Genomic DNA, 27,566 nt, shown 5'->3' on the forward strand with positions numbered 1-27,566 from the left:
CCCCCCAAAATAGTGTAGTTCCCTTTTGACAGAATAGTAATTTAAATATTTCAAGAATATAGATAAAATGATAAGTAATACATTCACCAATATGAAATATAATTCACAACAAATGATCCAAACAGAACACAGGAAAAACATCTACAATATTTTACACTGCTTTATGTGCATGCATTTCGCCGTTTAAGTGTGTTGCAAATAAAACACCATTTCGGCAATATTGGACTACCGTTACAATGGTGGTTAATCCGACATGCAAGAGTCGTGTATTAATTGAACTTAACAAAGTTACTTACGAGACATTATTTGCACAAAATTAGCTTCAAACACTTCAAGACAGGTGGCTAAATCTGCATTTTTTAAGGTGTAGTACAAGCAACATTTTAATTGTTATACTCATAGTTGTCTGTGCAGGTGAAAAACTAACATCAACCATCAGGACAGTTGATTCGGCACTGTACCTGATTTTTGCCTTATTTCAGTGCCACTAAATGATTAGGTACTCACCAAAATGAGGCACCGCTATCTATTTTCGGTCTGGTTACTAGAAATTATTGTACAGTTTCCTGGTTCTTACAAACACTCTCTATCAAAGTTAAAGCCTGTCTGGTTTATCTTTTTTCTTTTTTCACTAGATTGTATCCAATAAGAAACTTCACAGACCATTGGTCTTGGCTAACGGGAAACCAGCTGGCAAAGGATCCATCACAGTATGAACCTGTCCTTTCTTTTCAATGTACTTTTACCATCCCCTTAGAAATGAAGATGATGTGCTGTTATGTTATTCATTGCCAGTACGGCCTCTGCTTACAGTATGCTGTTCTGTCATGTTTTGATAGATAACAGCCCAGGAGCTGTCTGACAACAGAATCATCACTTTGACCCTGAGTGGGCGGAAACTGGACAAGAAGGTACAGTAGGTGGTTTTGCTCTATCCAATGCAAACATGTTCATATTTGGAGTGTAATAGGACACATCGTAGTTGAGTGCACATGCAGTTAGTCAATGTTTTCATACAGGCAATTCCTTCACAATCTTACATCGAAATTGAAGGTTTTTTTCATGGGTGAGAAGCAACACATGAACTGGAATTTGAAATGTTGCTGATGTGGACAGTACAGTACCTCGGCTTACGAGTTCAATTGGTTCATACTGCAAGCCAAAGTGGACCAAATCTGATTTTTTGTGGCTTCAATGTCACTTGCATGCGCAGTACGATTAAATGAAACAAAGGAAGTTGACCGGATTCCGTAAATGAACAAAGATAAAAGTAAAATAAAAGTTGCCACCTTTAAAAAATTAGTGTTTTTCAAGTGAAAATAAACAAAAGTAATATAATGTATGAATGAATATATGTAGTGTAATATATTTGAGAGGGTTGTAATATTTTAATGGCTGATAAATACAGGCAACATGGACATCAGCTTCGACCTACCTTAGCTTTTTATTTTTCAACTCATTTACATAAGTAACTTACAAAATGTAAGCAAATACGCCAGAATGTACATGTTCTGGTCCTTCAACAATCACTACTTCTTTGTAATCAAAGTACAAACCCCATTTCCATATGAGTTGGGAAATTGTGTTAGATGTAAATATAAACGGAATACAATGATTTACAAATCCTTTTCAACCCATATTCAATTGAATGCACTACAAAGACAAGATATTTGATGTTCAAACTCATAAACTTTTTTTTTTTTTCGCAAATAATAATTAACTTAGAATTTCACGGCTGCAACACGTGCCAAAGTAGTTGGGAAAGGGCATGTTCACCACTGTGTTACATGGCCTTTCCTTTTAACAACACTCAGTAAACGTTTGGGAACTGGAGAGACACATTTTTTAAGCTTCTCAGGTGGAATTCTTTCCCATTCTTGCTTGATGTACAGCTTAAGTTGTTCAACAGTCCGGGGGTCTCCGTTGTGGTATTTTAGGCTTCATATTGCGCCACACATTTTCAATGGGAGACAGGTCTGGACTACAGGCAGGCCAGTCTAGTACCAGCACTCTTTTACTATGAAGCCACGTTGATGTAACACGTGGCTTGGCATTGTCTTGCTGAAATAAGCAGGGGCGTCCATGGTAACGTTGCTTGGATGGCAACATATGTTGCTCCAAAACCTGTATGTACCTTTCAGCATTAATGGTGCCTTCACAGATGTGTAAGTTACCCATGTCTTGGGCACTAATACACCCCCATACCATCACAGATGCTGGCTTTTCAACTTTGCGCCTATAACAATCCGGATGGTTCTTTTCCTCTTTGGTCCGGAGGACACGACGTCCACAGTTTCCAAAAACAATTTGAAATGTGGACTCGTCAGACCACAGAACACCTTTTCACTTTGTATCAGTCCATCTTAGATGAGCTCAGGCCCAGCGAAGCCGACGGCGTTTGTGGGTGTTGTTGATAAACGGTTTTCGCCTTGCATAGGAGCGTTTTAACTTGCACTTACAGATGTAGCGACCAACTGTAGTTACTGACAGTGGGTTTCTGAAGTGTTCCTGAGCCCATGTGGTGATATCCTTTACACACTGATGTCGCTTGTTGATGCAGTACAGCCTGAGGGATCGAAGGTCACGGGCTTAGCTGCTTACATGCAGTGATTTCTCCAGATTCTCTGAACCCTTTGATGATATTACGGACCGTAGATGGTGAAATCCCTAAATCCCTTGCAATAGCTGGTTGAGAAAGGTTTTTCTTAAACTGTTCAACAATTTGCTCACGCATTTGTTGACAAAGTGGTGACCCTCGCCCCATCCTTGTTTGTGAATGACTGAGCATTTCATGGAATCTACTTTTATATCATCAATCATGGCACCCACCTGTTCCCAATTTGCCTGTTCACCTGTGGGATGTTCTAAATAAGTGTTTGATGAGCATTCCTCAACTTTATCAGTATTTATTGCCACCTTTCCCAACTTCGTTGTCACGTGTTGCTGGCATCAAATTCTAAAGTTAATGATTATTTGCAACAAAAAAAATGTTTATCTGTTTGAACATCAAATATGTTGTCTTTGTAGCATATTCAACTAAATATGGGTTGAAAATGATTTGCAAATCATTGTATTCCGTTTATATTTACATCTAACACAATTTCCCAACTCATATGGAAACGGGGTTTGTATATATATATATAGATAAATATATATATATATATATATATATATATATATATATATATATATATATATATATATATATATATATATATATATATATATATATATATATATATATATATATTTATCTATATATATATATATATATATATATATATATGTGTATATATATATACATATATGTTTTTATATATATATATACATACATATATGTATATGTACATATATATGTATACATACATATACATACTGTATATATGAATATATATATTTATATATATATTTATATATATATATATATATATATATATATATATATATATATATATATATATATATATATATATATATATATATATATCCATCCATTTTCTACCGCTTATTCCCTTCGGGGTCGCGGGGGGTGCTGGAGCCTATCTCAGCTACAATCGGGCGGAAGGCGGAGTACACCCTGGACAAGTCGCCACCTCATCGCAGGGCCAACACAGATAGACAGACAACATTCACACTCACATCCACACACTAGGGCCAATTTAGTGTTGCCAATCAACCTATCCCCAGGTGCATGTCTTTGGAGGTGGGAGGAAGCCGGAGTACCCGGAGGGAACCCACGCAGTCACGGGGAGAACATGCAAATATATATATATATATATATATATATATATATATATATATATATATATATATATATATATATATATATATATATATATATATATATCTCGAGAGGAGCCAGTTGAGGTGGTTCGGGCATCTGCTAAGGATGCCACCCAAACGCCTCCCTAGGGAGGTGTTTGGGGCATGTCCGACCGGTACTAAGCCAAGGGGAAGACCCAGGACACGTTGGGAAGACTATGTCTCCCTGCTGGCCTGGGAACGCCTGGACGAAGTGGCTGGGGAGAGGGAAGTCTGGGCTTCTCTGCTTAGGCTGCTGCCCCCGCGACCCGAGCTCGGATAAGCGGAAGAAAATGGATGGATGTTTTAATAGACGCAAACCTTTAGTAGATCAGGCCCATAGTGTGTTCTTACGTGGCAAGCAAGCACTCTAACTAGTTTTTGAGCCAGTCTTGGGTTTTTGGATCAAAATTATGTTTTTAACTAACTTATGGGAGCATGATGTCAACCACACATTGTCATGACACAGAAGGTCGTAAAAACAGTCCCACCTGAAAAGTTAAGAACTAGAAATTGTAACACCAACAGAATTGTGAACACTGAGAAAAGTTGTGTTTTTTTGACAGACCGATTGTGGTGAGAGTGGTGAACAGCAAGTGGATGACATCAGATAATTTTGATTGGGCAATTTGTGCCGTGGAATCATTTCAATTCTCCTTTTTCTTTCAATAAAATGTATTCCACTAATATTTCACCCGTTCTAGACAAGCTTCACAAATGGTTCTTGGATGGACTTAAGCAATTGAGGAAGTGTGCTGTTAAAGTGCATCATTCTAAAAACAAATATACACGTATCAGCATTCACACAGTACATTTGTGAAGCATATAAAAGCATGCATTCACTATTTGCATGTTGGTTGCAATGGTGTGTTTTGACTAGCGCTTCAGTCTTGAAGACTTTTGCTATGAAACTGTTGCAAGTTTGAATCCCTCTCTGGACCAAAATATAACCATTTTGACATTGTATTATAGAAATATCAGTCCACGCCCTGAGCACTATTGTGATTTCCTAGCCTAGAGCAAGCATGTGTGCCTTTTATAATATCGTACCTGCTACAAAAGCGGGTAAAACTGTTAAGTGAAAACAATAACAATATAAAAAAAAAAAAATTCCTTCATAAATGGACATCAGCAGCTTTTTCCTTTGTTCTTTGCAGGACTTCTTTGGGAAGTCAGACCCCTATCTGGAGTTTCACAAACAAGGAGAAGATGATAAATGGATGTTGGTACATAGGACAGAGGTGACTCGTGGTTACATTCTGGAAACTTCTCAAAACATTTATTTCATTGTTGTAACTTTTTGTCAATATACCTACTTACAGCATAAATACTATTGTAGGAAATGTCACACAGCAGAAATTATCCAATATTCTGGTATGATTTCATTCATTATCAGCTGTTTGTTTGTCTGCTCCCAGGTCATAAAGAACACCTTAGATCCTTCTTGGAAATCTTTTACAGTGCCTCTTGTTTCTCTCTGTAATGGAGATGTGGACAGAAACATCAAGGTTAGTTTCATGTCTCACAAAGTCATGTGGAGTTCTTCATTTCAACGCTTATCTCAAAAATGTTATCTTACATCACACATATTTACAATTACTATGAAGAAATGGACTTGACAAACGTTTAGTTAAAATGCTTACAGCTGCAATTGCAATTATGTATGTAAGTTACATTTATTAAAAAAATGTAACATTTTCAGTTGACAACCAATTTGTTTACAGCACCAAATTGATTGAACTATTTCAATTATTTTTGTTTTGTTTTGTAAATACTTGCTGAAATGCAAACGTATGTGACATACCAGTAGATTCATTGTGTTTTGTTGCATTCCACAATGCACAACAACAACAACAACAGCACATCATAACAACTTTTAAAGAGGATGCTAATATCATCATACCTGTGTGTTCTACATAATAACAGGTCTTGTGTTATGACTATGATAATGACGGCGGCCATGACTTCATTGGAGAATTTCAGACTACTGTGGCTAAGTTGAGTGAAGCGCAGAACTCAGTGGAGGTAATTATTATATTCATTTATTTTTTCACAGCTCATTGAATTTAATAACCACACACAAACAAGCATTTTAGTGTCACAATAGTGCCTGACCATTTAATACTTAGTATGTGCCATGAAATATTTTTCATCAAATTGTAAATGTTACTGGGAGACTAATGCAACAAAAAACATTCCTCCTTTTAGTTCTATTCAGTACTTGAGCAGCAGTGTTTTGGACCAGCTGTTGGGTTATGTATGTGCAAAGGAAATGAACAGTCTAGTACAGGGGTCCCCAAACTTTTTAACTCAGGGCCCACATTTCTTCCTACTTGTCCCTGCATTTCTTTCCAGCATTTGGGCTTTAAACCATTTATAAGTGCCATCACTTTATGATACAACTCTCTATGGGTGCAACTTTCTTGACGTTGTGGCCTAGTTTTATTTGTATTGTAAAATTTGGTGCTAATCAATCATAACTGGACTGAAACACAGTACATGATATGTCTATGTTGTGCTTGCGCATGAGCAAGCCTCATGGCGTTTTGGATTATTTCAATACATTATATGAATTGTTTTTCTCATAGGTGGCAGTTTTCATAAGAAGTGACACAATGGCACCACATAACAGAAACTATTAAGTAAACTAAAATATTAGCTCAAAATAGTGATGATTTTAAATTAGTAAAAATAATAGATCCAACTTTTCGAGGTATCAAGTTGACAACACTGTTTATCCAAGTCATGATCCAATTTGCGAGTGGTTGTGACATATTGAAAATGATATGATCTATTGATCTAAATATGATTATTTGCTGACTGTTAATTGTCAGGATTTGCAGAAACATCCATTAATTCCCCGTTATCCAGAGATACCATCTGCTGGTTCAAATCGAACCCACCACTTCTTTTTTTCCCTCTTTCTCACGTTTGTTATTAAAGCTGCTGATTGTAGTCAGCGGGTCAAGAGGTGCTTCCTGTTCTCTCTCCTGTTCAGCTAGCGAGCTCACTGCGCACATAATTACAGAAGAATATCCTCCATCTGTCTCAGTATCTGCTGCACCGTATGTGCCCACTGCCTGGCTTCGTTTTTTTGTGGCTTTTGTTCCCCCTTTGCATCTACAATGTGTCCACATAAAATCTGTGAGGATGTCTCACGTGGAGGTCAGCTGGGCCAACTGCTTTTAGTTTGAGAAGCAGTAAATAGAGCAAATGTGAGGCTACGTTGTGGCGCTCAGTAGAAATGCAACTGAACGTAGGCAAAACTTGAACCTTTTGTTTCTGTTTGGGGCTGCACAGTAGCCTTGTGGTTAGCATGTTGATTGCACATTCAAAAGATTGATGGTTCAAATCTCTGTTTGAGTATTTCTGTGTGGAGTTTGTATATTTTCTCTGGGTAATTTGGCTTCTTCCCATATTCCCCAAGAAATGTTTGATGTTTGGTTAATAGGTGACACTAAATATCCCCGCATAGACAGTGTGGATAAAAGCATGTAAAACTATTATTTTGATCGCGTCATTGCATGTTTGTGTCACCCTAGTCCATGACTACTTCAAAACTGATAGAGATAGATTGTACTTTATTTTTTTTTACCATAACAATGTAAAATGTAATATAGTCCATTAATCACCCCCCATCTGCTTTCTTTCTTAATTCAAGTATACATGTATGTCAGTGGCGGGCCGTGCGTTTCCCACCTGGGCCTTCAGTGATGTCAACGATTACCTCTCAAAATACCATAATTTATGTCACCACATGACCATTGCTGGATAAATACTATACAGCACATATGTCAGAGTCAAGGCCCGCGGGCCATATCCGGCCCGCGAGAAGGTTTTTTACGGCCCTTGGGATGATCTTGATTTATTATTAGAACCGGCCCGCAGACCGCAGATCTTTTACACGCACCAAGCGGATGCCGGTCCAAGGTTCCGAAAGGGGGCGAGCGGCCCGCCGGGACGCGCCTGCCGGCCGAAGGGCTGCAGCCCGGCCGTCAGTCGCGGAGCCCGCCGTGCCACGCGCGCCAAGGGGGCGGGCCGAAACCCGGCCCCGAGGCCCTGAGACTTCTGCTTTGTTTCCCCAAACCGCGCGTCACCGCCGGGCCCGCACCACCGTCGGGCTGCAGCCCGAGCGTCGGTGGCGGAACCCGTCATGTGCCGCGCGCGCCAAGCGGAGCGGGGGGGGGGGGGGGTCAAGCGGGCCGAAACCCGCAGGCCACCCCCTCACCACGAGGCCCTGAGACTTCTGCGTTTGACCCCTACGCGCGGCCCGTCGGGACGCGCCCGCCGTCAAGCCACAAGGGCCAGCCGTCGGGTCGCGGAGCCCGCCGTGCCACGCGCGCCAAGGGGCGGGCCGAAACCAGCGGGGGGTTTCGGGCACCCAACTCGCCTCCCTCCCACGGAGGGAGGAGGGGGGTTTAATGTGAACATTACTGTGCAATCACATATTTAGAGTTTTTACTCAATTCAAGTTTAAAAGTTAAAGTTTAATATTTGTTTTCACTGCATGTTACTTCTCCTTAAACAAAGTGTTGTTTTTGATTTATAGATTTTTGCACTTTATTTTATTGTATTTCAATTTAATTATATTTTAAAAATATTTTAGTTGAGTGGATGATAGAAAATTGCTATTATTGTTTTTTTCTTTGAAGTAAATTTAGCCCACTTTTGCTAAAATAGAAAATATAGGCTACTGATAGTGCCTTGAATACCGGTTTCTTTCATTTAATGTTCATGTTATGGGGATTTTTATATAAAGGAAATTTGTCTTTTGTGTCTGTTGAAAATTAAAGATTACTGACAGAGCCATAAGAAAATATTGCTTTATTTATCTGATCATATTGGAATATATTTGTTAGGTTTTCAGTAGGTTCAATTAGGTTCACTAGACTATATGCGTCATTTAAACATTTTTCAATGAACATTCGAACAGTCCGGCCCTCGGCTTGTAGCTAAATTTTTTATTTGGCCCTCCGTCCATTTGACTTTGACACCCCTGCTATACAGGAACACATTTACGCATTACTGTGCATTAAATCACCTCAACGTTGTCGGCTTATTCGAGTGGAAATGGCGAGCATTTCCCAATTTCATCGCCAGAACAGCTAAGCTAGCGTCCGAGGTTGACCGACATCGTTTCGCAAGATGTAGTTACTCTTTAAATATCCTTCTTGAAAATGGCCTTGCAAATATATATCTGCAACCTAATCAACGTTTTGTTCTGCTTCTCTGCTATCCCGGTCTGGCTACGGTGCAACACTTCCTGCTTCCTGCTAAATTTAAACTTGTGAATGGATACTCACTTTGGAATGACAAGTGAGTATCCAATCACAGTCTCGTTAACATCAGGCTACTTGGATAGGCTACTGTCAACAACTTGTGATCAGATTGGCTATCGCAACTGTCTCTCAACTCTATGTGTTCTCAAATTCAACTGCTAACGGTCCCGATGAGTATCCAATCACAGGCCGCGTAAATGTCACGTTCAATGTGAGGCCATCGAGAAGGCCTTACTTACAACAACTCGTGATCTGATTGGCTATCGCAATTATCTATCAACTGTGTGTGTATGTTCACTTACAGCGCACGGATGCCTGCATTGTTGATTCTAAAGGCCTCAAGCAGATTTGGTACAGCATGGCGACATAAGCTAGCTGAATTCTGTTTGGATACAAAATACAACCGCACTGAAAGGAGCATTATATGACATGAAGAGAATATGAATACTTTTAGATATTTAGGGAAAGTAAATAGAAAAATTATTTTATCTTTAATTATGATCATGATTTCTGGTTATGTTAGACCAGCAGAAAGGCCTTGCTGGCCCTGACGGCACACCACTGTTGTATGTATTGTTGCATTTGAAGCAATGGTAATGTATATTCATTATCAATTTTGCTATTTTCTATTGTTATGTTTATTGTTCCATTTGTAGTTCAATAATGTTCATTGTCATTTCTGTGTTATAACTATCTACTTCATAGACTGATTTTTCATTATCATTTTTTATATCATATTTGAATATCGTATTCGCTGATGTAGTTCTGTTGTTTTTGTTTTTTATTGTTGTTGTCTCTCTGTCTTACCCCCTCGTATCCCCGCAATTTCCGCCTCTGTCTTTTTTTCTTCTTCTTTCTATCCCCTCCTGCTACGGTCTAACTGCGCCAAACATTAATATGTCCGTTTTTTTCTCAGGGCGTTCAATCGTTCGCAACTGGACTGCTTGGTTTGTATTGTAAGACGTTTTGATTGATGAAACCAACTCGGATAAGACAAACCAAGCAGTCCAGTTGCCAACGATTGAACGCCCTGAGATGACAATGACCTGGATGAATGAGAACTTTCCCAGTCCCCGAGAAGAATATCACACATTTCTCTTTAGTAGAGGAATCCTGCACAGCAGATATGTGCATCTATATTACAATATGATTTGCCTGAATGGCTGGAAAGACCATAGTAAAATATACAATTAAAAAACCTGTAATAGTTAACATTATGAGCAAAGTAGAAATATAAATGAATTGCCATTTCCAGACTTCCCTGCTCTACCATCTCCTCTTTCATAGACACCATTGCCTGTATTTCCTTGTGTTCTTTCAGCATTTCCTCAAGCATCTTAAGGAAAACTTCAGTTTTTGAGCGCTGAGTCTGCTTTTCTTTCTCGGTCATTGTTTAACTCAGTCTTTCTCCCCTCAATGGGTGCTCCTCAAGCAATATTGTCAATGCATAGTTGCCTCTTTTCATTAATTATGCAAATGAATAAAGACGCTTGTCACATTTTGGGTGTATTGTCTGGTTATTAGCAGGCGCATGAGCACTGTCCAATGCTGTATATGTCGCCTTTGCACGAGAAACATTTTTGCCATCGTTGCTTGGGTTAGGCTCAACTACTTTATTTCACTAAATATTCTATGGTCAAATTCAGTCAATACTACCTTTATATCTAACATGCTTGTGCTGTGTATCAGATTTTATTGAAAAAATTAGAACTGAAGTCATGAAAATCTATTATTTTCTTAGCCCCGCCATAAATGAGCCTCAGGACTCATGAGTGAAAAAAAAATCTTAGTGCAGTCTCAGTGTTATTGACTTTGAGTCTCTGGTTACCTTTTTTAACTGTTGTTGCTGCAAACACCTTCATTCTATTGTCAGATAGTCAAATTAAATATGTCTTCAAATCTTTTCCAGGTGGAATTTGAATGCATCAACCCAAAGAAACAAAAGAAGAAGAAGAACTATAAGAATTCTGGAGTTATAATCCTGAAATCTTGTAAGGTAAGGAATAACTGTATTGCACCAGGTGCCTGCCCATGATATGGATGTACCTCAGAGAAACAAGGGAGGTGAAGAAAAAATCAAGGCAAGCAATTTAAAATAAAATAAAATAGAATAGAATTGAATATGATGGACATTTTAATGCAGACTCCCAGAGATATTGTTCTGACATTTACAAAGCAATGTGATGTAACCATAAATTGTTGAAATTATACATACAATATCTCACAAAAGTGAGTACACCTCTCACATGCCATGAACTGACTCGAGGGGTGTACTCATGTTTTAGATATTGTAAATTTGATGTCAAATTGTCCAAAAAAGTGTCTCTATTGTAAAGTCCCATTAACGTTATCACATTTTATTAAATATGAATGAAAATGTACTTTCAATATATGAATTAATATGACTTGCCATCTTTTAACTAATAATAACCCATTTCACCCTTGTCTAAAAGGATGTGTTAGTTGGGCCCTCACAACTGTCATTGTGTAACTAATTAGTGTGTCAGCTTTCAGCCTCACAGACAATAAGGTGAAAAAAAGCTTGAGATGCCTGTTGGGATGACATTAAATCTTCCATAATTGATTGTTCTCCATCTTTGCTGATACAAATACACATGTTGCTGTGTCGCTTCACGGCTAATAAATGTCTTTGTTGGCTGACACATAGGATTACAGCAATGACTCTCTGCTGATCATTCTCCTTCCAATTTGTCTACCATGAAACATATTTCCACTAAAGAAAGGAGTGAAAAATACAATTTATCCCACTGTGTTGGTGTTAAAATAAGTTATAGTGTCTATTTAAATGGTGCAGTGCTGCATGATACTGGTTAAATATTGTTTTCACTTAAGCCTCTGCCTCATGTCTACAGATTACAAGGGACTACACTTTCCTGGATTACATACTGGGAGGATGCCAGCTCATGTTTACTGTGAGTTTAATCACTTGATAAATGTACATTTTGAGCTGTCTGTGTGGAGTTTGTATGTTTTCTGCATGGGCTTCCTCCCGCAGGTAGGTTCATTGGAGACTCTAAATTTACCGTAGGTATGAATGTGAGTTGAGTGATGGTCTGTATGTGCTCTGTGATAGGCTCTAGCTCAACCCACCTTGAACAGGTTATGTAGAACAAAATGAATACACGTAAAGCTGTCTTGTGTCCTCCTGCACCACTTGTATTTTTACCCAGAGTACTTTTAAAGGGGACCTATGAAGATTTTAATCTACATTTAAAAGTAGATAAAATTCATTGGATTTGCTTTGTTGTGAATTTTGTGTACATTTTGCTCCAAAGTCACATTTACAACCCACGTTCTGCGTATGTCTGCAAGCTGTTCGTTTGTGGATGCGTTCCTGTTAGATTGCAATTGAAATCATGCTGCGACCTCTCCAAAAGTATCAGAATTTATATTTAAAAAATGTACACTGTTAAATATATAACTTGAAGATAAACATATAAAAATACTTTTCATAAACAGTATAGAGATTCACCCGGTCACAACATCAGGTGCAGTTGCACACCATCGAATCGATACAGAGCTGCTTTAAAAAGAAAAGTTGCTACTGGCAGCATTTATGTCACTGCATGTGCACATCCCACAATTAAATGAGAATAACACTTTATCCTCTCTGAAACCAAGTAGACATATCACAATGGTGCCCTCTTTTCCTGTCAGAGTTTAGCAGCAAATCCAATTTTGACACAACAGGCCCGGGTAAAATGTCATGGACAAACAAACACATAAGTATTTATTTACTATTATTTATTACTTACATCAGAGCAAGTGGGAGGGCATTGAGATGAAAAGGAATAATATGCATGGCTCCAGGCAGCAGCCATAAACAGTCTCACACCTGAAGCAGAAGGGGAGGAGCTCCTCCTCTTATAATACATGTTCAAATAAGTACGTTCACCACACTGTGACGTCACACCTTGTTAAAAAAATACTACAAAACACAGCGCCATCCAAAACTGCGTACAAGCTTACACCTAGATGCACGAACCTTATGATTTGACGTTTTGGCATTGTTTGAAGGGGAACTGCACTTTATTATTTATCTATTATGCATATCATTAACAACCATCATGAAATACATGACAACAAATGGATTTTACAAAAATGTATTCTATGTATTAAATAAACCTAAATACAAGTCCATTTAACGTGGAGCCAAAGGGAGCTCCTCTTTTTTGCCCATAAAATCCAATAAATAACCATTCAAAAAGCGCCAACAATACTCCATTTACATTTCGTGATATGCATATTAACCAAGTATTGGTGATATTGTTTTTATAAGCACTAATGCAGACAAACTATTTATAACTACTGTGTGTCCCTATGTTTGCATCATGGAGTGTAACTTTATTGTAGATCATAAATCATGCCTCTCACCTGGACAGAAGAAGTCTGAGTAGGTATTCCGACAAGTTGGTACACTTTGAGAGTCGTTTATAACTCGAAAATGGCCAAAAAGACACGGAAAGACGCTTTGTCCCCCATCCTCCCTGTTTCTTCGTGAAGATTATGAGACATTCTTCACCTAAATGGGAATATATGAACATCCTAGCAGTCAGCATCCTAATGACAGAAGGCCTTGTACAGTAAGTGATGTTTTATTTTGTTCGATGGCTCTCATAAAGTCTGCAGTGAGCAATAATCAGTGATGAAAAAACAAGCAAACGTCGTGATGCGTTTTTGAAATTAATGTGTCGCATATGCTTAAAATGATCAAAATATGTAAATATTAAATGTTATTATCAAAGTGTCTGTTACTACATTACATATACAGTATACTTACATCATGTATATAAAACCTCAATGGAGGTGTTTGGATGTTTTTTAAGGGTTTTATAGGCAGAATTGCACAGCTCCTGTAAGCACCATTGTAAGCAGACTCTTGATTGCATTTATTTAATATTTAGATTGCAAAAAAAAATTAACATCCATCGTCATGTCTTTCATAGGCAAAAAGTGCAGTTCTCCTTTAACACGAGTATTTACATTATATCAACATTTTTAAGTCAGAATAGACTAAAATCCTCTTAGGTCTTGTTTACTGTAAGGGTTACATTAAATAGTAGAATTTCTCAAACATGATACTAGTACTCTTTAGCTTCAATCAGGCTGTTAAACCTCTAGTGCCTACTTTATAGTAGGCCGACACACACACAGAGTCACACACGCATGCACGCGCACACAAAAGTGTGTTCTCACAAGCAGTAAGTAGGATATACTGTACTATAAATCAGGGGTGGGCAATTAATTTTAACCGGGGGCCGCATGAGTAACCCGAGCACTGCTAGAGGGCCACATCGACAATATTTCAATTACATTTTGCTTAATATTATTTTTGATGTACCGTAGATAAATAATAATAATAATAATAATAATAATAATACTTTCATTTAACCTAACTTAACTTTATACCAAAAGCAGATTGCTTTTGATGGTTTTATTTTTAATACTGTCTTACACTACACTCCCTGATGTATAATACAATGCAAAAATGTAAATTTCTGCACAGGGTTAATTTAAAGTTTATCCTGCATCCTCTTTAAAAGTCCAACATTTTTCCCCGTCAGATTTGGACAACCATCTGTTGTCACACCTGCCAGCTTGTCCCATTTCAGTCCTAAAATGTCTAAACACGCATTTACCTATGTGAACAAGTCATTACCTGTGGTTGTCCCTTTTAATTGACTGCATGGCTGCCAGTTCCTGCGTGATTTGAAAGTCAGCAGTTATCCCACGTAAGAAGATGAGCAGCTGGGCGGTGTCACGTACATCGCAGCTCTCATCCAAAGCCAGCGAAAAACAGTCAAAGTCGACCGTTCTGTTCTTCAGCTGAAGCTCCAAGTTTCCGGGCATATCAGCGCAACAGAGTCCAATAAGCACTCCTTATGCTAGGTTCACACCAACGGCGCTTTGACGGCGCTTTAAAGCGGCATGCAAAGCGGCATGCAAAGCGGCATGCAAAGCGGCATGCAAAGCGGCATGCAAAGTGGCGTTAAAGCGTATCAAAGCCTGATTAAAGCGCGAGGGTCCTAATGGATCGTGGGAAAGTTTGTAGTGAAGCGGGACATGCGGCAAGTTCGCCAAAACATTTTAAACGGTTTAAAAAAATTCTGCGCTCTGTCAAGAATGGAATAAAGCGCCGAGAGCGTATCAAAGTGTGACAAAGCCTGACAAAGCTCAGCAAAGCTTGACTCAAAGCGTAGGAAAGCTTAACAGATCTTGGTTCAAAGCGCAATAGGAAGTGACTGTGATATTGACTAGTGACATTGAAACTTCATGTAAAACCAACACAGGATTACAAATCCATTCTCTTTTGCATCATTGCCTTTTTTATACGATGATCATTGTTTCTGTACTTCTGCTGTTTGATGTTGCAGTTTGACATTACTGTCTATAATTTTGCTGTATGAAAATGTTAATAATAAAGAGAATATGTTACGTTTAAAAGAAATGCCTTTTATTATTGTCAACTAGCATAAGAAATGAAAGATAGATATTTAGTAAGATGACAAAGAAATAAAAGAAATGAAGATATAGAACATAATATAACGAAAAAAAAAGAGAAATTGAAAAAATAAATGAATATAAAAAATAAAAGAAATGCCTTCTATTATTGTCAACTTGCATAAGAAATGAAAGATAGATATGTATTAAGATGAAAAAGAAATAAAAGAAATGAAGATATAAAACATAATATAACGGGAAAAAAAAGAGAAATTGAAATAATAAATGAATATAAAAAAAAACGGGAAAAAAAGAGAAATTGAAAAAATAAATTAATATAAAAAATAAAAGAAATGCCTTTTATTATTGTCAACTAGCATAAGAAATGAAAGATAGATATGTATTAAGATGACAAAGAAATAAAAGAAATGAATATATAAAACATAATATAACGGAAAAAAAAGACAAATTGAAAAAATAAATGAATATAAAAAATAAAAGAAATGCCTTTTATTATTGTCAACTAGCATAAGAAATGAAAGATATATATTTATTAAGATGATAAATAAATAAAAGAAATGAAGATATAAAACATAATATAACGAAAAAAAAAGAGAAATTGAAAAAATAAATGAATATAAAAAATAAAAGAAATGCCTTTTATTATTGTCAACTAGCATAAAAAATGAAAGATAGATATTTATTAAGATGACAAAGAAATAAAAGAAATTAAGATATAAAACATAATAAATAATAAACATAATATAACGGAAAAAAAAAGAGAAATTGAAAAAATAAATGAATATAAAAAATGTGTGCAAAACAGTATACTGAGTTTTTCACATTTTTTTCTTATTTTTGTTGTAACAATGCACAACAGAGCTTGATAGTCGTGTCAGAGCCTGATTTAAAGCGTCATGATCGCATCAAAGCATAATAAAGTTCAATAAAGCGTAATAAAACGTATCAAAGCGTGATTTAAAGTGTATCAAAGCGGGATCAAATCGTGAGGAACGGTAACAAAGCGGCAACTAATTCGTATCAGAGCGTATCAAAGCATAACATTACTTCGGAGATCGGGATATTCGTGGAAAAATTGACAAAAATGACGGCGCTTTGCTCGCCGCTTTAAAGCGCGGCAAGCGCCGTTGGTGTGAACCAGGCATAAATAAACTCTCCGTCAGAAAACGCCTTACTTTTTCTGGCGATTTTGTGAGAAATGACGAAACTTGTCCTGACGGCTGCATTCTGGGGGTGTGAAATATGGCAAAAAGTCCTTGTTGGGTTTGCAGTTTTACCATCAACGCATCAGCCTCCCTTGTGCGCGCTTCATCGGACAGATTCCAGTATTTTTCCTCATGCTTCGTCGTGTAGTGGCGATTCAAATTATATTCTTTAAACACAGCAACATGTGTACCACAAATTAAGCACACGGCTTTACCTTTAATTTCTGTAAAGAAATACTTGGCAGTCCATGTCTTGTTGAAAACACGGCATTCATCATCAACTTTTCTCTTTTTGGCGTCTCGGGTGTAAACCGTACATCACTTGTCGCTGTGCACCTTCACTCACAGGTTACACACAGACATACGCCCATAAATAAAACTTTTCAAAATAAAAGCAGCACAGTTGTATTGCGCGGACGACATAGATTTTTTTTAAACTTTATTTTGTAATGTGTGATTGCCGCTGTTCACATTCACTCACAATCACGCACGCGCATACGTCCACACGGAAGTAATACAAATAACGCTTTTCAAAACAAAAGCAGCACCGTTGTATTGCATACTCGACATAGATACTTTTTAAAATGTATTTTGTAATTTATTATTGACCTCACGCGGGCCACATCCGGCCCGCGGGCCGCAGAATGCCCAGGTCTGCTATAAATACTGTATGAATACATTGTAAATCACACAAAACACAAAGCCCTAGTGTCAAGTTGCCACTCTAGACCAAATGCAGAGGAGAAGGAAGAAAAACCAAAACAATTATTTCAAATAATAAAAATAACTGCACAGCCACACAAAATTGTATCTACAATGTGTCCCTTACTTGCATACATAAAAATGTTTCTTTTGTGTGAGGTAAAAATTAGTCAATTCATCAGAGGGTTTTGGTAAAATACACACTTTTACAAACTGCTCTTAATCTCTTGCCTTTTGTTACAGATATGCAGGTGTTTCGGAGCACACATGTATACATTGCATCTCATATACTTCTTGCAAATATTTTAACATGCATGTGCTCATACTGTAAAGCAGCCCATCGTCGAAACACACGCGTTGTCACACAGTGCAAATGACCTTAAAACTTCCAAACCCTCTGCAGAAATACAGTGAACGTTTATGTTTTCCTTACACTGACAATTAGTCACACACACTTCTTTGCTGAGAAGAGGACATTTATTAGAAGCTGCGGCAAACACATTCGATACCTTTTCTGCCAAATCACACTGCTTTAGACGCGAAAATAATTAATCTTATTTTCACCTACAGCACACGCCCAATGTGGGGTACATGCACTGATGTCACAAATCTACAAAGAGAGAAAGCAGTGCACAAGTAGACACACACGTGCAGATGGAGCTGTTCTGTGCTGTTCAATCAGACTTAGTATGACTCTAATCCTAATCTTCAGGAGGGAAAACTCTCGCCTCAGGACTGTGGAGCAACATTGCTTTGTAACACTCTGGCACAAAGAGACAGTCTTTTTGGATGCTTTTATTCATGTTAGATGTTTTCTCGTAATATAGGGCACAAATGCTTCAAGGAATCTTGTGCGCGCAGAGCAGAATTTAACAGTCGACATACGATACAGTGTATTAAGCAGGCACCTCATTAAAACACCACTCGGTGTGTAAATTCTAATGTCTAGCGGTGCAGAAGAGGAGACACTCATTTCAACGATACATACAGTAGGAAGTCAAGGGAGTCCAGACTTTTTCCAGCTAGGGCCACAAACAGAAATATATGACATTTGCTGAAACCAGTCCAATGTAGGTCAGTAAATGCTAAGCTATCTGAACCAGTGACGTGCAGTCAGGGAAGGCAGGTGAGTCGAGGCCTCACGTGCCATCATGGAAAGAAAAAAATGTAAAAAGAAAAAAAAAAAATTAAATTGTTATATGTATCCAGTGATTATACTATAAAGTTATTTTCCAATTAACTTCACCAGTTTTAGATTATTTTTATTCAAAATCGCTGAATTTTCACATTTGCCGTTCAAATACTGAGAAGAGACTTGCGGTGAGTCACCAGCCAGTTGAGCCTCGCCATGGATTGTGCAATAACTCGGCTAACTGCTGGCCTGCTAGCTATATGAATTATATTATACATTTCCATAGTTTAGTTAGCTGAGGTATATAATGTACACTGTATTTTGTCAACAACTGTATGTGTGTAACGTATTTCTTGTGCTGAGCAATCATAAATCGGCTGCGAAGACGCACTGGGTGAGGCTCGCAGTAATCCCGCCTCCTGGTGGTAGAGGGCGGTAGTGATCCCAGATATCATTCTTGCGACTACTCGGCTGCAGAAGAAGTGACAACAAGCAGCAACAGTTAGCAGCGATCGTTTATTTTTTCCTCTCGCCTGAACTTTTAACATGGAGGATTACATATCTAAAATAAAACAGTTCTCTAAACTGGACTTTCAATCGAAGCAGGAGGTAATAATTAAAAGAAGATCTCCATCGAGACAGAGAGACTTTTAAAGCTGAAGAAAGATAAGGAAGACTTCTATAAACAAGTTATCGATGCTTTTGTTCAAAAGGAGCGGCGCATGGACTTCATTTATAAGTACAAGTAAGACCATAATGACGTTTTTTTTAATTAAATGTGCTTTTTTGTGTGCTACAGTTTGTATTTGTAAAGTTAAAGTTAAGTTAAAGTACCAATGATTGTCACACACACTAGGTGTGGTGAAATTTGTCCTCTGCATTTGACCCATCCCCTTGCTCACCCCCTGGGAGGTGAAGGGAGCAGTGGGGAGCAGTGGGGAGCAGTGGGCAGCAGCGGCGCCGCACCCGGGAATCATTTTTGGTGATTTAACCCCCAATTCCAACCCTTGATGCTGAGTGCCAAGCAGGGAAGAATGCTGGTATGAGCTTTTAAACATAACCCGTTAACTGCTGCCTATCAAATGGTGAATAAGATACTCTTTAGGGTTCATATGTTTATTTATTTATAAATCTGACTGTTATGAAGTCAGTGCCTCACCAGCCATGAACCTCACCGCACATCACTGATCTGAACAATACATCAGCATATAAGGTTTGTTCTAAATGTAACTTCACAAATTACAGGAAGACAGTGATACCTTGGTTTTTGTTAGTAATCCGTCCCAAGACGAGGATCATGCGTAAACTGAATGCATGATGTAAATTTAATTACCGTATTTTCCGGGCTATAGAGTGCACCGGTATTTAAGCTGCACCCACCACATTTGAGAAGAAATTTATATTTTTACATATACTGTATTAGCTGCACCGGATTATAAACCACAGATATACAGTATGATAAGTACGAAAGATTTTGTAAAATATTAATTTACTACATACATTAATTGTTTCCAATCGGTGCCTGTAACAAAGGAGTAAAACGGCGGAATAAACAAAACAGAAGTCATCGTCATGGACCCACTAGCTGTCAGCTAAACAGACTCAATGAGTCCACGGTGACGTTTTGGTGAATTTACAGAACTGAAACAACACAAAAGGAAAAAGAATGGATTAGATTTATACAACACTTTTCTAGATACTCAAAGCACTTCACAGAGAAGTGAGAACCCATCATTCATTCACTCCACATTCACACCTGGTGGTGGTAAGCTACATTTTTAGCCACAGCTGCCCTGGGGTAGACTGACGGAAGCGTGGCTGCCAGTTTGCGCCTACAGCCCCTCCGACCACAATCCTTCCTTCATTCACCAGTGTGAGCAAGGGTGAAGTGTCCTACCCAAGGACACAACGGTAGTGATTTGGATGGCAAGAGGCAGGGAGTGACCCTGCAACCCTCAAGTTTCTGGCACGGCCGCTCTACCCACCAGGCCATGCCGCCCCAAAATGCTATTTTGAGTTAATAATACTAACAAAAAAACTCGTAAATGTGTTAGTATATTAGCTAATGCTAACTAAGCTAGCTTGATCACATTACAATAGCACGTACATATATGCATGAAAACACTGGGACGGTTTAGTAAGTATGAATTGTTTCAGTTATATTGTACATCTTAGAAACACTGTTTGGAGTGATGAATGAATAATCCTTTTAGGCAGAAATACTATGGATAATTATACTTCCGGCACGAAACATGAAGTATATTGTCAACCTGCAGTAAGCAAACTCGTCCAAAAGATGGCGCCTAGCAAAAACAATAACACACCTCTTCAATGTCTCTGTTAGTTTAACATGAAAACTATTTGTTGAATACAAAATATTATGGCCATCAGTGAAGAAAAATCTGTAAATTAGTGGCACCATTTTATAAGCCGGAGGGCTCAAAGCGTAGGAAAAACGCAGCGTCTTATAGTCCGGAAAATACGGACACCCAAAAACATATATTATAGAGAAACATTTTTAATTTACTTTTTTTTACTTCATTCCAATGTGTGTGTTATTGATACATTGTTGGTAATCAATCATTTGGAATCTGGGGGATTTTTATAAAGCAATGTTTCTTAACCATAGGGCCAGGGCCCGTTTTTGGGCCAGATGCACCTACTATAGTGCCGCCAAAAAATGTCTGGTTTTTGGGGTATGGGCTACAGCTGTAATACACTTTTCCAGTAAATACAATATCAAACAAACAGACGGAGTCTGGAGCTAAAGTAGGGCTGGGCGATATGGACGAAAAAGTATATCTCGATATAATTTTACTTAAACTCGATATTCGATATATATCTCGATATATTTTTTGGTGAAAGTATACATATAAAGATATTCATTTTTGAGCGATATTAAGTGAAATTGTAGTGAATGACAACTGTACTGTAAACAGTCAGTGGCACTTTTATTAACCCAGTTAGTCAAGATGTGTATAATGCCTGGTTCACACCAACGGCGCTTGCCGCGCTTTAAAGCGGCGAGCAAAGCGCCGTCATTTTTGTAAATTTTTCCACGAATATCCCGATCTCCGAAGTAATGTTATGCTTTGATACGCTCTGATACGAATTAGTTGCCGCTTTGGGGGGACGAATTACCGTTCCTCACGATTTGATGCCGCTTTGATACGCTTTAAATCACGCTTTGATACGTTTTATTAGGCTTTATTGAACTTTATTATGCTTTGATGCGATCCTGACGCTTTAAATCAGGCTCTGACACGATTATCAAGCTCTGTTGTGCATTGGAATTAATGTGTCATGAACATTATGAACATTAATTTGTAATAATGACTTTGAAATGTGATATTGTTATGTAATTATGTGCAATTTGGAAGATGCTGTGATTATTATTTTGTGAATTTGATGAATAAATTGCGTGCGCACACATAATATAAAAAAAAAGAGAAATATGATAAACAAATAAGTAAAAAAAAAAAGTGAAAAACTCAGTATACTAAGTTTTCCCCACATTTTTTTAGATTGATCTATTTATTTGATTTCTCTTTTTGTTTTATTATATACAGGATAAAACACATAATGTAATAAAAAAGAGAAATATGATAAACAAATAAGTTAAAAAAAATGTGAAAAACTCAGTATACTGTACTGTTTTCCACACATTTTTTATATTCATTTATTTTTTCAATTTCTCTTTTTTTTCCGTTATATTATGTTTATTATTTATTATGTTTTATATGCATTTAATTTTTTCAATTTCTCTTTTTTTTCCGTTATATTATGTTTATTATTTATTATGTTTTATATTCATTTATTTTTTCAATTTCTCGTCTTTTTTCGTTATATTATGTTTATTATTTATTATGTTTTATATTCATTTATTTTTTCAATTTCTCTTCTTTTTTTGTTATACTATGTTTATTATTTATTTTGTTTTATATTCATTTATTTTTTCAATTTCTCTTTTTTTCGTTATATTATGTTTATTATTTATTATGTTTTATATTCATTTATTTTTTCAATTTCTCTTTTTTTTCGTTATATTATGTTTATTATTTATTATGTTTTATATTCATTTATTTTTTCAATTTCTCTTTTTTTTCCGTTATATTATGTTTATTATTTATTATGTTTTATATTCATTTATTTTTTCAATTTCTCTTCTTTTTTCGTTATATTCAATGTCACTAGTCAATATCACAGTCACTTCCTATTTGTAGTTGTAGACTGGGGTCCGCGCTTTGAACCAAGATCTGTTAAGCTTTCCTACGCTTTGAGTCAAGCTTTGCTGAGCTTTGTCAGGCTTTGATACGCTCTCGGCGCTTTATTCCATCCTTGACAGAGCCCCAAATTTTTTTAAAGCGTTTAAAAAATTTTGGCGAACTTGCCGCATGTCCCGCTTCACTACAAGCTTTCCCACGATCCATTACGACCCTCACACTTTAATCAGGCTTTGTTACGCTTTAACGCCGCTTTGCATGCCGCTTTAAAGCGCCGTCAAAGCGCCGTTGGTGTGAACCTAGCATTAACAGCACATACAATAAACTGTTTAAGTAGCACAGAATTACATAACATAAATACAATTGAAAAATATTATTTCTACATAAAATAAATAACATATCTGTGCAAATAATACAAAATGAATCAAACTCAGATAAAAAAATACATTTGCAGGCAGGCACTCTGTGATTTCCCGTCCTGGTTCGATGACCCGCCCTATCTTGCCTCTGATTGGCCTGTCTCTAACCAATCGTGACTCATCATAGTCAACAACCAACCAATCATGGATGTTCTTATGCGTGCAAGCACGTCTTGGAAGGAGGGAGGGGAGGGGTTTAGTAGCCCATGGAGGGGGTGCAGGGGAAAACGAGGAACACAACAAATAAGCTGCGTTTGGTAATTTTAACGTGAAATAAATTATATCGATATTACGATATTTTCTTAATTCATATCTTATTAAAATATGTATTGATATATCTTACAAACTCGATATATCGCCCAGCCCTAAGCTAAAGTCATAGAGAAGTTTCTGTAGCGCAAAAAATATGACTGAAGTGGTGAAGCTGTATTTCTATATGTACTTACATTTTATTGACAGTTTGTTTGAGAAACATATATATTATAATTCTTTATACATTGAGTTGAAATTTATTTATTTTAGCACTGCGTAATAGTATGTGCATTTATTTTTTCATCAGTTTTTATGTATTCTTTAGTAGTATTTGTTTTTGTAATCAACCGGACCTAAATATTAACACATGCTTTCACATCATTTAAAGGTTTATCCTGTTAAACTGTAAGTAGGTTAGATATAATTTATGACTATGATTAAAATCAAGAGTACAATTACTAATTTAGTGTAAATATTTAAGCGGGCCCCGGACCCTCTGTATTGGAAAAGTCCAAAAGGGCCCAAAACAACAAGAACCCCTGTTCTCAAGTACAGTATTGTGGACTGAAGTACAGCATTGCTCCTTGTTTAATTTTCCTCTGAGCTCGTAGAAAGGGTGTGCTTGTCGTCGTATGCTAAGTGTATTTTGTGTGAACAATTACAAATAGCTTGGGGCTACGAATGTGTTGGAAACAGAATGGCGGCATCCCCCACTGTCACTAACTTCACAGTTATCAAAGTAATAATGTCTAACGCCAGAGATCACTGGGGGGAAATGTTTTAATAGCTTCTGAAATGTCATGTTTTAGCACATCAAATTCATGCTCCAGATGGGCTTGATTAGCTGTGTGGCGGATCATAAAATACTACAGTACATAGTCAGTGCTGCTCACACTGTTATTCAAAACGTTTAGTATTTTGTATTTAGTTGTATTTAGTACATACGGTAAAGCCGGGGCTCAGCGGTTGAAGTATTATTCCAGTGAAGTGATTTAAAGTAGCCCTGATTATTGAAACTGTACAGCTTTACAATTCTAACATGCTGTTATTATTATTACTATTATTGTTATTGTTATTATCAGATCAAGCCCAGAGGTAAACGCATACAATAGTGCCGTGATTATATCAACACCATACTTATCCCTGCTAATCTTTCTTAATACCATACCATTTTTCTAAATGTTATGGTGGTACTCAAACACCTATCACCTTTTTCCTGGATGAATAAAAAGCTTATGTGTTTGATATATATTCTTTAACATGCAAGATGATACTGGAAACTTGAGTGCTGACTTGTCAAAGCAGTAGTAATAAAAATGAGTTATGTCTTCATGGTTAATATATAGCTAGTTTAGACTGTGACAGTGGCAGTTACAAGGTTAGCTGTTCCTGTCAGCACACAAACTGCATTTTCATTGCTTGAGGCAACAACATGTCAGTCTCCATCTCATTTATTGTTTGGGCTCATGTGTTAACGTGTTTCCATCAATTCTCTGCATGTCATCACGTTGCCACTCTGTTATCATCTGTTAAAATATCCCTCCTTCTGGTGTAGGGGCCATTCTGGTAGTTTTATTTCTGACATGGCATTCATCCTAGTTGAAATACTGCAGAGCTGGGCAATACGATAATAAGCCATAATCATGTGTGTATAGGTGACTTAGCTGTGTACATGACAGTAAAGGGTATGTTGTATCGAAATATTATAGTGTAAGAGTGGGTAACTTTCACATTTGAATTGATACAGTACCATATGCCAGCACCTGGGAATCATTACCCATTTACGGTACTTCTGCGTGTGTTCAAATGTGTTAATGAATGTTAATTGTTAAAACAAAAAATTTCAATTGTTGTTGAAAAAAAGTGTTCTTGTTTTCTTACATTTATGTCCCATTGGCAAGTATTATATGGTAGACTCTGCATGTAGTTGCAATTCCAAGACGTTAGATGGCAGTGATGTATAGGCTACAGCAGTGGTTCTCAAATGGGGGTACGCGTACCCCTGCGGGTACTTGAAGGTATGCCAAGGGGTACGTGAGATTTTTTTTAAATATTCTAAAAATAGCAACAATTCAAAAATCCTTTATAAATATATTTATTGAATAATACTTCAACAAAATATGAATGTAAGTTCATAAACTGAACATCAAATCAAGTAGGCTATTCCATTCAGTACAATGCAACAATGCAACAATGCAATATTTAGTGTTGACAGCTAGATTTTTTGTGGACATGTTCAATAAATATTGACCTTAAAGATTTCTTTTTTTGTGAAGAAATGTTTAGAATTAAGTTCATGAATCCAGATGGATCTCTATTACAATCCCCAAAGAGAGCACTTTAAGTTGATGATTACTTCTGTGTAGAAATCTTTATTTATAATTGAATCACTTGTTTATTTTTCAACAAGTTTTTAGTTATTTTTATATCTTTTTTTCCAAATAGTTCAAGAAAGACCACTACAAATGAGCAATATTTTGCACTGTTATACAATTTAATAAATCCGAAACTGATGACATAGTGCTGTATTTTACTTCTTTATCTCTTTTTTTCAACCAAAAATGCTTTGCTCTGATTAGGGGGTATTTTAATTAAAAAATTGTTCACAGGGGGTACATCACTGAAAAAAGGTTGAGAACCACTGGGCTACAGTATGTTGCTTTAGCTAGGAAGTAGCCTTTGCCATGAAGCTCAATGTGCCAGTCTAGTCTTATGATGCGCCCTACGAAGTGTTTATGCTGTAAGTATTGTATTTATTTCACACTGGCCGTTTGATTGTAACGTGCATCTTAGTTGTAGTTTTCATTACAAATGTTGGATGTGTTGAAATCGCCATGTAAAATGGCAAATGCTAATCAGTAGCATGTATATGGCAAAGCCAATGTAAATTTGCATCAAGCTAGTGCATTTTGGAAAATTGAAGCCTTACTTTAAATCCAAATGTTTTCCTTCAGGCAGAGTTGCTTTGTTGGCATTGAAAATTGTAACATTGTTTTTTTTTGTTTTGTTTATTTGTTAAGGGCATTGCATATGAGTGAACATCTCCAAAAATACAGCTGTATGCCAGATTATAGCACACTTGTTTCTATTGGTTGCCCCCAGCCAGGCAACAGAAATAAAAGAACAAATGCAGAAGCACAAATAAAAATCAGATCATTAAAAAGGACATTAAAAGAGACAGAGTGTGGTCACAGACTTGGTAAAGTTTAATCTATTTCTTAAGGTGAGTTTCTGGTGGTGAGTGATAGGGAGTTTCAATATTTAGTTGCTTTGACTGAGAGCAGTTAGGCTGAACCAGCAAGTGTTGCTTGAGTTAATCTTTCCTCGACAACTGTTCCGTCTGCAATCGGATGTGACATCATGAGCAACAAAGGTATCGAAATATGGCACAGTTTGGTAGTACCGACTGACTTACAAAACTACCAAATTTGTTACCCATCACTATTATTGTGTGATACGTTTTTTAGAATGTGGATGGAGTTGTTTGCGGTCCTAGCTACATCCAACTATCATATCGATCAAAACTCCAAAATTGACCCAATGAGGAATCAGATCAAAGTTGAAATAAGGGTTATGGTTTGGATTCAAACAAGCTTTAGAGCTTCCCCTATAGCGGCTGAAATATACAACTCATAACTCCACCCTGTTAAAATTGCCTAAACATAGTTTTGTTGTACTTGTGCAATGACAATAAAGTCTTATCCTATCCTATCCTAAAATGTTACCCTTTATAACTGTCATAACTTGTCCCTCAATAATATTTTTACACTTGTATTATCCTCCTCTCTGAGCTGCCACCTTACCGTGGTAGAGGAGTTTGCGTGTCCCAATGATCCTAGGAGCTATGTTGTCCGGGGGCTTTATGCCCCCTGGTAGGGTCTCCCAAGACAAACTGGTCCTAGGTGAGGGATCAGACAAAGAGCAGCTCGAAGACCTCAATGAAAAATAAAACCTATGGACCCAGATTTCCCTCGCCCGGACGCGGGTCACAGGGGCCCCCCTCTGGAGCCAGGCCCGGAGGTGGGGCACGATGGCGAGCGCCTGTTGGCCGGGCCTGTCCCCATGGGGCC

The 27,566-nt window shown here is 37.3% G+C and overlaps 2 protein-coding genes across 3 annotated transcripts in view; one reads left to right on the forward strand and one right to left on the reverse strand.

Moving 5' to 3' along the window:
• The window catches only part of cpne2 (copine II), a 79,481-nt gene that overhangs the window by 24,942 nt on the left and 26,973 nt on the right, over window positions 1-27,566 (forward strand). For both annotated transcript variants that reach the window (XM_062035821.1, XM_062035822.1), the window contains exons 4-10: window positions 636-710; window positions 840-911; window positions 4,959-5,042; window positions 5,220-5,309; window positions 5,728-5,826; window positions 10,990-11,076; window positions 11,954-12,013. In XM_062035821.1, the coding sequence (XP_061891805.1) occupies window positions 636-710; window positions 840-911; window positions 4,959-5,042; window positions 5,220-5,309; window positions 5,728-5,826; window positions 10,990-11,076; window positions 11,954-12,013 (567 nt within the window). The remainder of the gene's footprint in view (window positions 1-635; window positions 711-839; window positions 912-4,958; window positions 5,043-5,219; window positions 5,310-5,727; window positions 5,827-10,989; window positions 11,077-11,953; window positions 12,014-27,566) is intronic.
• Window positions 5,220-27,566, reverse strand: part of psme3ip1 (proteasome activator subunit 3 interacting protein 1) — a 111,382-nt gene continuing 89,035 nt past the window's right edge. The window contains exon 8 of the mRNA XM_062035826.1: window positions 5,220-5,278. Within this exon, the coding sequence (XP_061891810.1) occupies window positions 5,235-5,278 (44 nt within the window). The 3' untranslated portion in view covers window positions 5,220-5,234. The remainder of the gene's footprint in view (window positions 5,279-27,566) is intronic.

The sequence above is a fragment of the Entelurus aequoreus genome, linkage group LG24 (assembly GCF_033978785.1).
Source record: "Entelurus aequoreus isolate RoL-2023_Sb linkage group LG24, RoL_Eaeq_v1.1, whole genome shotgun sequence".
Taxonomy (NCBI): domain Eukaryota; kingdom Metazoa; phylum Chordata; class Actinopteri; order Syngnathiformes; family Syngnathidae; genus Entelurus; species Entelurus aequoreus.